The following is an 11053-nucleotide window of genomic DNA, read 5'->3' as shown; positions in this document are numbered from 1 at the left end:
CGCGCCCGGCCAAAAGTTTTATATAGTCATAGTAGACACCTTATAAGTGTGCTGGATTAAATGCAAAAATGTATGTAAAGCCCTTAGCACAAGGCCTGGTAGAGACTAAACAATCAGCTGAGCCTAAGATGGACATTGACTATGTAATTTTTATAAGGAGCACCCTCAGGCCCAGCACACATTTCCTCCACACAGATGTTGTGTCCTGTCATCACAGAATGGCAGGATACCAGAGAAGCAAAAGCCTCCACCCATATCCTCATCCAACCTGCTCCTGGAACCAGTGAAGTCACTGCACACACAGAGAGGCCATAGAGCTACAGGGCAGCAGGAGAGCTAGCCCTAGAAGGTGGCCCTTCCCCTGCAGGGAGCACTCGTCCATCTAGCCTCCGATTCCATGAAACCTGGAGGTCTAGCCCAAGCTGTGATGGGGTGATGGGGACTAGGCTCTGTTTACTGAGCACCTACTGTATGCCAGGCCCTTGGGTAAGGCATTGAATAAGTTAGACAACACCTGCGCCTCGGGAGCTCACAGAATAGCAGCAGAAGAGGCCATGAACAAACGATTGCGTAATTAATTGCTAGATTCAGGAAAGGGGCAACGTTCTGGGGTAGGAGGGGATGGGGAAGAGGAAGTCTCAGCCGCCCCCTCTGTGCCAGGCCCCTCCAGGCTGGGGGTGGGAGGGTGCGCGGGCACAGGGACACACATGACGTCATCGTAAGAGGCAGGGGAAGGGTGGTCCTGGGAGGTGGGGGCTGCTCTGGAGGGCTGTAAGAGAGGGTCATTCACTCGTGGTTCATTCATTCATTTGAGAAATATTCATGCGGCGCCTACTGTGTACCAAGCACCCTCTAAGAAGGACGAACACGGCTCCTGCCCTCTCATTATATTTGGGGCCGACAAAGCGGCAGGAAACAGCTAAACAAATCAAGCATGAAGATGATTTCAGCAGAGCCGACGGCTCGGAGGGGCTGCGGCCGGGGCAGGGGACCGGGGATGCGGGGCAGGGACACGGCCCACACTTGCTGCACACGCACCGCCCTCCCCCCAACACTTTGCAAAGAGGTCACCGCACTGGCTGCGAGCGCGCCCTGCGCCCCGGGCCGCAGTACGCGCGCCCCCGCGCCCGAGGTCGCGCGCCGCCCAGCCCCCCGCCCGCGCCCCGCTAGCTGCGCCCGCCGCGCACGACGCCCCCTCGCGGGAGCCCTGGGCCGCCGGCCGCGCGCGCAGGGGAGGGGGCGGGGGCGCCGCGCACGCGCACGGGCCGGCGGCGCGCGCCGAGCGGGGGGCACCGCGCGGGTGCAGCCACGATGGAAGGGGGTGCGTACGGAGCGGGCAAAGCCGGGGGCGCCTTCGACCCCTACACCCTGGTCCGGCAGCCGCACACCATCCTGCGCGTCGTGTCTTGGGTAAGGACGGACTGGCCGGCGGCTCCGCCAGGCTGGGGTGGGGGTGTGGGCAAGGGCGGCGCGCCCGGACCGACCCCGACCCCAACGGGCCCCCGGCGGCGGTGCGGCGGTGGGCGAGGAGCTGTCCTGCCTGCGGGGCCCGCTGCCGCCGCTCCTCCTTCCCGGGCCCGGGGCGGGCGGGAGCCCTGGCGCTCGCGGGAGACGCCGCTCCGGCTCCCGGAGCCCTGGTTTCCTGGGGCCCCCGGTTCGTGCGCCCCCCTTCCCGCCCCGATTGCTGTGACCTCCAGGCCGCGGCTATGCAGCTAAAGGCTCGGATTGTGCGCGGCCACCAGGGCGGACTGGGGACCGTGGGGACGGAGCCGGGGTTTAATGTGGCCTTTTTTGGGGGGTGGATCAGGGCGTGGACCATCTCGCTGGGGTGCACGCCGCGCCTGCTATGGACGTTGGAGGAGGAGAGGGCAGGGTTCGTATTGCCTAGCCCGGCCCGTGTGGAGCGATGAGTCGGGAACTGAGTACCTCTCTTCCACGCGGGAACTACCTCTCCTTCTCTGCGTGACCTTGGGCTGGGAGCCACCCAGGAAATGTTCTCGAGAAATGAGGACTTCAGTTCCGAGGTGGGGAGTGCCATCTCCTCTCTCATGCCTCAGTTTCCCAATTTATAGACAAGGTGGGAGGAGCCTTCTGGAGGCCCCCTTGGGCTCTGACATTACATGAACCGGTAACACCCCTCCCACTCAGCATGCACCTGGATGCCCAAGGCGGGTGTCTGGGAGAAAGGTCTGCTCCCACAGTGAAGAGGCCAGGGTGGCCTCCAGCCTAGCTGGGGGGCAGGGCCCTCAGTGCAGAGGGCTGAGTGGGGCTCTTGTTCAGACAGGTGGTCAGGGGGAGGATGGGTCAGAGACAGTGAGCACAGAGGGAGGGGTTCAGGTGCCTTGAGTGGCACCCCATGGAAAGAAGCCCTGCTGAGGTCTGGAGAGGGGGTTTCTGGAGCTCCCTGGGGTTGGCTGGCTGTATCCCAGAAACTCCCACTCGAGGTTCTGGCCTCTGCAGGCCTGGGGCCCATTCCTGGTGGGCTTAGACTAGAAGGGCTTGGACTGGGGATGCTGGGCAGGGGCACTGTCAGGGACCCCAGAGGCTACCCCAAGGCCAGCTGTGACCTCAGCGTGCCCAAGCTTCCTCCTTTCCTTGGTTTTCAGGGTCTGGTTGGTAGGATGGCTTGGGTATGTATCCCTGGCATGCCAAAGATGACCCCATTTAAAGCCGTTTCTTCTCAAATGCCGTCAGGCGGGAGCTCTTTGAGGGCAGGAAAGCCCAGTTCCTTTAGCCCTTGTGTCAGTGCCTGCACAGAGCTGGGCACTCCAGCACATCTGTGTTTGTGGCTCTGAATTCATTTATCTGTGCCAATCTTCTGCTCCCCAGATGCCCCAACAGACCCTTGGCAAAGGTGGGAGCCCTGGGGGGCACCTGCCGGATCAGGCGGGTGGGCTGTGTTCACTGCTTCAGTCTGCCCACCCCTAGGCCTCTGGCCTGGAAGGGCGAAGCCACTGGCTTTGTGAGGGGGCATGGGCATTCTGTCTGCTTGGGTCATTTCTGCCTGTGATGCCTTCATTTAGCAAAGCTTTATTGAATCTGCTGGGCCCTGAGGGAAGGCAGCATGACTCAGAAGCAGCCCTTGTTCTCAGGAAGCAACAGTCCCACTGGGGAGTGAGCCAGGTGCCCCCAGGCAGAGGCCACAAGAGCCAGGAGAGGGGTCTCCCTGCTGTGGAATCAAATTTCATGGTGAAGGTGATGTCAGATTGGGCCTGGTGGGATGAGGGTTTATACATGTGCACATCCAGCGGAGAGGACGTGGAAAGCAGGAGGAAGGATCAGCCCCTCTGAGCACCCATGGGGTGCAAGACCACACACAGCTACCTAGCTGGTTCCCCAACACTAGAGGAAGCTGAGGCTCAGCGAGCGAGGCCAAGTGCCTGGCCCAAGGTCACTAAGCATGTAAGTGGCAGACGAGCATTTGAGCCTAGGTCTTCCTGTCTCCAAAGCATAGTTCTCCCCCTGGGGCAGGGAAGAGTCCAGAATCCTGGAATGTCAGGATTGGAAAGGACACAAAGTTTACCTGGACCAACCAATGCTCAAACGACCCCACGACCTCCCAGCCCTGCTCACACACGTGGATACAAGGCGCTCACTACCTTTGTCGAATCAAGAGGTGTCTGATACAGGCTGATTGACACCTTTAAAAGTAGCTTTTTTTCCTGATCAAAGTAATACCTGCCAATTATTGGAAAGTATAAAAGTTACATGTGATGGTTGCACGGTAGGAATGTACTTACCACCACTGAAATGGTGAAGATGGTAAATTGTATGTTACGTGTGTTTTACCACAACAGAAAAAGTTTGGTGGGGGGTGGTAATCATGTGATGCCACCACTTAGGGAGGGCTGCAGTGAATGTAGTGCTGTCTCCTTCTGGTCTTTTCGAAACTGTGTGGCGTGCTGAGCCATTTAAACACATCAGGAGCTGCGGGGGATGCAGCTGGCGCCTGCTGTTGGCCCTCACACCACAGGGCAGAGCAAGTGAAGCCTGAGCTCCAGGACCAGGGTGACCCGTTTATCCTGGTGTGCTGGAACTTCCTGCCTTTAGCATTCTGAGAGGCCCTCAGTCCAGACAAACAGGGACAATTAGTCACCCTGTCCAGGACTCCTGGACAACCCAGACCGCTACCACAGCCCTGGAGGGGCCCTACCAGCATGCACATGTGGACCTGTGATTGTTTTTTTCTTTTTTTGAGATGGGGTCTTGCTCTGTTGCCCAGGCTGGAGTACAATGGTGCCATCTCGGCTCATTGCAACCTCCATCTCCCAGGTTCAGCAACTCTACTGCTCCTGCCTCCCAAGTAGCTGGGATTACAGGCACACACCACCACGCTCAGCTAATTTTTGTATTTTTAGCAGAGATGGGGTTTCACCATGTTGGCCAGGCTGGTCTCAAATTCCTGACCTCAGGTGATCCACCTGCCTTGGCCTCCCAACGTGCTAGGATTACAGGCGTGAGCCACCGCACCTGGCATGGACCTGGGATTTTTGTAAAATTTGTAAAAGGGCCGGGCGCCGTGGCTCACGCTTGTAATCCCAGCACTTTGGGAGGCCGAGGCGGGCGGATCACGAGGTCAGGAGATCGAGACCGCAGTGAAACCCCGTCTCCACTAAAAATACAAAAAATTAGCCGGGCGTAGTGGCGGGCGCCTGTAATCCCAGCTACTCGGAGAGGCTGAGGCAGGAGAATGGCGTGAACCCGGGAGGCGGAGCTTGCAGTGAGCTGAGACTGCGCCACTGCACTCCAGCCTGGGCGACAGAGCGAGACTCTGTCTCAAAAAAAAAAAAAAAAATTGTAAAAGAAAGATTTTTTTTTTCTGATGCTTTTCCAAAAGAGGGCCCCCAAATCATGTAAGCTTCAGGGCCTCACCAACCTGGACCCATCCTGGAACCCAAGCCCTCCGAGCCCCTGGGTCAGCCTGCACAGAAGCAGGGCCTCCGGGACCTGGCTTGTCTCTTATTTTTTTAGAGACAGGATCTTGCTGTGTTGCCCAGGCTGGTCTCAGACTCCTGGACTCAAGTGATCCTCCCACCTCAGCCTTCTGAGTAGCTGGAACGACAAGGCGAGGCGTGGGCCACTGCATCCGGCATGGCTTGTCTCTTGACTAAGGCTTTCTCACCTCTTGGTGTCATCGCCCCAGTGGCAGATCAGCTGCCACTCCTGGCACCCCCAGGCCACAGTTGTGACTTTCAGTAAGTGTCCCCTCCCCACCCTCTGTGCCTCAGTCTTCCCACCCGAACTGGACTGGGCTGGGTCAGAAGTGCCTGATCTGTTGCGCAGTGACTGCCGCCTGTCAGTGACTCATTTCTTTGTTCTAAAGCCAGATGGGAAAAAAAGGAGTTACAGCAAGGAGCTAAACTGATTTAATAGAAAGGACCACCTTTTATTTGGAGTTTATATTCTTTTTTGCAGGGGTTAAAAGGGACTATAGGGAATGAATATCAGTGCTGGTAGATGAGTTTTTTTGTTTTTTTTTTTCTTTTGAGATGGAGCCTTTCTCTGTCGCCCAGGCTAGAGTGCAGTGGCGCAATCTTGGCTCACTGCAACCTCTGCCTCACGGTTTCAAGTGATTCTCCTGCCTCAGCCTCCAGAATAGCTGGGATTACAGGCACCCGCCACCATGCCCAGCCAGCTTTTTAATTTTTAGTGGAGACGGGGTTTCACCATCTTGGCCAGGCTGGTCTCAAACTCCTGACCTAGTGATCCACCTGCCTCAGCCTCCCTAAGTGCTGGGATTCCAGGCATGAGCCACCGCGCTGTCGGTGTTTCTTTAATTCTCTACTTTGACAAAATGAAAATGATAAAATGTTTGAAATGTTGCCATTTTCAGGGTTCATTTTTTAAGGGCTTTGGCCATAATACCACATGGTTTTGTAAGTGGGGTGGGTATCTTCCCCCCCGTTTTACAGATGACAGAATTGAGGCTCAGCCTGGAGAAATGACTTGTGCTAGCTCAAGGCCTGGGCTTGTCAGAGCCTTGGTTTGAACCTGGCCTGCCGGGCTCCATGTTCTGTGTACTCCCTGGGGGTTCCCTGCCTAGATCTCCATGGCACCAAGGGGTGGCCTGAGGGGGGTGGCTTTATTCCCCTGGTTTTATCCACCCACCCCCCACTCCACCCCCCATCATCCCAAGTGAACACTGAATAAAAAAGCTGAACTTGGCCAGGTGAGGTGGCTCATGCCTATAATCCCAGTACTTTGGGAGGCCAAGGCGGGCAGATCACTTGAGGTTAGGAGTTCAAGACCATCCTGGCCAATATGGTGAAACCCCATCTCTACTAAAATACAAAAATTAACTGAGCATGCTGGCGGTCGCCTGTTATCTCAGCTACTCAGGAGGCTGAGACAGGAGAATCGCTTGAACCCGGGAGGCGGAGATTTCAGTGAGCTGAGATCGCACCACTGTACTCCAGCCTGGGTGACAAGAGTGAAACTCCGTCTCAAATGAAAATAAATAAATAAATAGCTGAACATTTTTTGTAAACACAGCAGTTTCAAGATAAGACCCCTTACCTCCCCCAACCAACTTGCCATGTGCCAGCCATAGAGCCATAGGAAAATTCTGGGACCAGCAGTTCTGGGGGAAGAGGGTCCAGGGTAGAGACAGAACCTCTGGCCAGTTCTGATGTTCATTTGTTCATTCCACAAGTCCCCTGCTCAGTGCCAGCTGAGTGCTCAGTGCCACCCCAAGGCACCCTCGCTCCAGTGACGAGAACAGGATTGAGTGGGAAGCACCAACCCAGAGGCTCGGGTCACTACAAGAAGGAATTCCCAGGGGGTGGACCAGGAGAGGCTTGGATGACAGACTCACAAGCTGGACTTCCTCTGAGGGCAGTGGGAAGCTGGAGAGAGGGTCAAGGGTATTTCGGAAGCTCCTGTGGAAGCTTGGTTTGGAGAGGGCTCTGTGGCTGGAAATGTGTGTTCACATCCAGCCTGTCCTCTCCCAGTACCGGGCACAGCCCTGTCACCTAGACAGGAAGGTGGGCCCATGGCCCTCATTTGGCATTTATTGCTGACCACCCTGGAGTCTTTCTCACCTCTTCACCTCCTGTGGCCGGCTCCTCTGCCACTTCTTCTCTCTCAAATCTAGGACAGGGTCAGCTGCAAGGAGACTTCCGGGAGGTGATAGATTTCTGCTGTGTCTTGGGCACTTCCTCATGTCCAGGGACAGCCCAGGGGCGGCCTAGAGAGCCTGAGAAAGCCCAGGGCATCAGGAGCAGAGCCATCAGAGCGGGACCTTGGAAAACCCCTACCTCTTTCAGCCTCAGTTGCCTCATCTGTAACGTGGGATTGGAGGGCCTGGGTTTGGGGAGGCCTCGAGAGCTTATAAAAATGCAAGTTTTGGCCAGGTGCGGACGCTCACGCCTGTAAGCCCAGCACTTTGGGAGGCAGGGGCAGGTGGATCATCTGAGGTCAGGAGTTCGAGACCAGCCTGGCCAACATGGTGAAACCCTATCTCTACTAAAAATACAAAAAATTAGCCAGGCATGGTGGCACGCGCCTGTAGTCCCAGCTACTTGGGAGGCTGAGGCATGAGAATCACTTAAGCCCAAGAGGTGGAGGTTGCAGTAAGCCGAGATTACACCATTGCACTCCAGCCTGGGCTAAAAGAGTGAAACTCCATTTGAAAAAAAGAAAAGAAAAAGAAAGAAAGGAAAAGAAAATGCAAGTTATTTTTGTTTGTTTGTTTTTGAGACAGGGTCTCGCTCTGTCACCCAGGTTGGAATGCAGTGGCATGATCTCAGCTCACTGCAGCCTCCGCCTTCCAAATTCAAGTGATTCTCCTGCCTCAGACTCCTGAGTAGATGGGATTACAGGTGTCTGCCACCAAACCTGGCTAATTTTTATATTTTTAGTAGAGACGGGGTTTCATCATGTTGGCCAGGCTGGTCTCAAACTCCTAACCTCAAGTGATCCGCATGCCCGGCCTCCCAAAGTGCTGGGATTACAGGTGTGAGCCACCTCGCCTGGCCTGAATGCAAGTTTAAAAGGCCTGCCGTACCTCTGCTGTGGTGGGTTTTGTTATCCCCTCCTTAGATGAAAAGCTGAGGCCCAGAGAGGTTAACTGGAGTCGCTGGGATCAGCAACCATGGCCCCTCCTCCAGGGAGTCCCCAGCCACATGGGGAGTCCCACATGAGCAGTGCGCGCAAAGCTGTTGGGCGGGCCTCAGCCCCAGGGAGAAAAAACAGAGCCTGGGAGAGGAAGGGAAGAGAGGAGGAGAAGCCAGGAGGAGGAGGGAGGGAGGAAGGGAGAGGCAGATGGCAGGGCTGTTGGAGGGAGCCACACTTGGCACCCAGACCGGAAGAACCAGCTGTCAGGTGGGAGGGGAGGCAGGGTAGGCGCTGAGGAGTGCCTTGGCCTGGAGACCTGAGGCTGCGTTCTGCACCCTCTCTGCCAGTGATTGGCTGTGTGACTGGAGCAAGAGGCCCATGCTCTCCTGGCCTTGGTTTCCCCATCTGTCAAATGGGAAAAGGATAGTTGGATTGCTCTGGTGCTTCCCGACCTTTCCACCCTTGAAGAACCCCACTCTTGCTCCTAGTGGACTCCAGGTTGGGAACTTTGGACTCGTCAGTCTTTAAAGAAGTGATGTTGGGGCCAGGCGCGATGGCTCACGCCTGTAATCCCAGCAATTTGGGAGGCCGAGGTGGTTGACTCACTTGAGGTCAGGAGTTTGAGACCAGCCTGGCCAACACGGTGAAACCCTGCCTTTACTAAAAATACAAAAATTAGCCGGGTGTGGTGGTGTCTACGATTATGCTTGTAATCCCAGCTACTCTGGAGGCTGAGGCACGAGAATCACTTGAACCCAGGAGGCGGAGGTTGCAGTGAGCCAAGATCCCACCACTGCATTCCAGCCAGGGCAACAGATCAAGACTGTTTCAAAAAAAAAAAAAAAAAAGTGATGTTTGGAGCCATCCCCTCATGCTTTGTGGGGGCCTGCAGCAGAGGGGGCCCTGGGCCCCAGGTCTATGCATGGGAGCAGAGCAGACGGCATCAGCTGGAGCCTGGAAGGGCAGTCATGCCCTGTGTTTCTGGGAGAAACGTCCCTTCAGGGACGGAGTTTTGCTCATCTCCCCGCTGCTGGTGGAGCAGGGGCCAGGTGAAGGGAACCTGGAGAGAGGGGCGGCTGCGTAGCTGGGGCAGCCCCAAGCTGTCAGACCCAAGCTGCAGTCATGCAGGAGCTTTAACAAGCTGGGGCTCCTCCAGTACCTCACAGTCCCGGGGGCAAGAGTCCCTGAGCCTTCAGCCCCTCCCAGAATGTCCCTGACACCTTTTGTAAATTGCACCGTAACCTGGCCTCCCCCAGACCCTGCTTCCTGCAGCCTGCTCAGTGGGGGCTGCTTTATCCCTCAGACCCTCTCTCTGCTGGGCCTAGAGGTCGACAGGGTCCTTCTGGTTCCTGAGGCCCCTTCCAGGCCATTGTCCCCCAGCTTTGAATCTCACACCAGCACTGGGTCGCCCACTCCCCTTCATGATGAGCCGGCTCGAGGCCACTTTGCCCGTTCTTCAAAGATGCCCACCCAGGCCGGGCACGGTGGCTCACGCCTGTAATCCCAGCATTTTGGGAGGCCAAGGCGGGCGGATCACGAGGTCAGGATATCAAGACCATCCTGGCTAACACAGTGAAACCCCGTCTCTACTAAAAAAAAATACAAAAAAATTAGCTGGGCGTGGTGGCGGGCGCCTGTAGTCCAGCTACCCGGGAGGCTGAGGCAGGAGAATGGCATGAACCTGGGAGGCAGAGCTTGCAGTGAGCCAAGATTGCGCCACTGCACTCCAGCCTGGGCGACAAAGCGAGACTCTGTCTCAAAAAAAAAAATAAAAAGATGCCCACCCTAGCTCGGTGTCAGCCCTCTCCAGCACTACTCCTGCTCCAGTCCTGGTCATTGGAGTGTCTATTTCTGTGACCCTTTCCACACCTGGCCTCCTCTCCCCACATGGTCTTGTCTGCCAGCCTTAGCCAACTGTCACCAGCTGGACCCTAGCTAGGCCTGGCCGTGCCTTCCCAGTAGCCTCTCGCACTCCCTGATCCTCTTTCCAGGCGTCTCCTCCAACCCTCCTACCTTTCCACCTCCCTCTCTCTCCCCTGATCCTAGGTCCTTGGGCCTGGGGCCTCTGAACCACTGATCTTCCCCTGTGCACTGGCCCTCACCACCCCTTGGTCCCTCCTGTCGCCCTCCCCACCTCCTAGTGGCCACATGCTGCAGCGCCAGCCCTTCTGTGCATCACACTCGCCTGGCACAGCTCTGGTTAAATTCAGTCCTAGGCATCTTCACACCTGCCCCCCTCCTCTTAGACTATCTCCCCTGTTCTGGTGGCCCAGGCCAGCCTGGCTGCAGCCTCGTGAGCCTGTTTCTCTCACCTACTCAAGGACACACGTCCATCAGTTCTCTCTCCCTCTCTTTGTCTCCTCCACCCTCAGTGTCGCCCTCTCTACTCTTGGCTCTTCCGCATCAGCTTGCAAATGTGCGTGATTCCCCATCTCAGGAAGACACTCCCTCACCCATTTCTCTGGTCCTTCAGAAGAGTTGTCACCGTCTCCAGGGTTTCTTCTGCGGTCTCCCACACGCACTCCCCACAGGCTCTCTCTCCCCTCCTCGCCATCTTCTCCGGCTCATTCCTGACCTTCACATTGCCAGTCTCATGGCTGACTGTCATTGATGGATCTCTCAGCAGCGTCTGGCAGCCATGAGGGGTTTATGCATCCTCCCTTGAATCCAAACGGCCGCAGAATGTGGACACCCTCACCCCTCTCGTCCTCTCTTTAATATACATGGTGAGCACAGGCCGGATGAGGTGCCTGGTCTGTAGGGAGGGCTGACAGTCTAGTGGAGGGAAATGTGGCGGAAACCAGTTAAAATATGGAGGTGAGCACAGACCCCTAGAGAGGGACAGGCAGGTGACACCAGCGTTGAGTCAGCATTGAGAGGGCAGGAGCCAGCCAGGCAGAGAAGAGGGAAGAAGGAACAGCGAGGGCAAAGGCTGAACGGCCTGGCAGAGCAGAGACGAGGCTGTCGCCCCTGCTGAGGTGTATGCTTGGAGGGTGAG

The 11053-nt window shown here is 56.6% G+C and overlaps 1 protein-coding gene across 3 annotated transcripts in view; it reads left to right on the top strand.

The window, feature by feature from the left end:
- Positions 1–1243: 1243 nt before the first annotated feature.
- SYNGR1 (synaptogyrin 1) overlaps positions 1244–11053 on the top strand; it is a 34123-nt gene continuing 24313 nt past the window's right edge. Inside the window, exon 1 of one of the 3 annotated variants that reach the window (XM_055254243.2) lies at positions 1244–1410. In XM_055254243.2, coding sequence (XP_055110218.1) covers positions 1312–1410 — 99 coding nt within the window. In that variant the 5' untranslated portion in view covers positions 1244–1311. The remainder of the gene's footprint in view (positions 1411–11053) is intronic. The other 2 variants (XM_055254244.2, XM_055254242.2) reach the window with 2 other exon arrangements.

This window comes from Symphalangus syndactylus, chromosome 18 (assembly GCF_028878055.3).
Source record: "Symphalangus syndactylus isolate Jambi chromosome 18, NHGRI_mSymSyn1-v2.1_pri, whole genome shotgun sequence".
NCBI classification, from domain to species: domain Eukaryota; kingdom Metazoa; phylum Chordata; class Mammalia; order Primates; family Hylobatidae; genus Symphalangus; species Symphalangus syndactylus.
The sequence above is the reverse complement of the archived record's forward strand: the minus strand, read 5'-3'. Positions and strand labels throughout refer to the sequence as shown.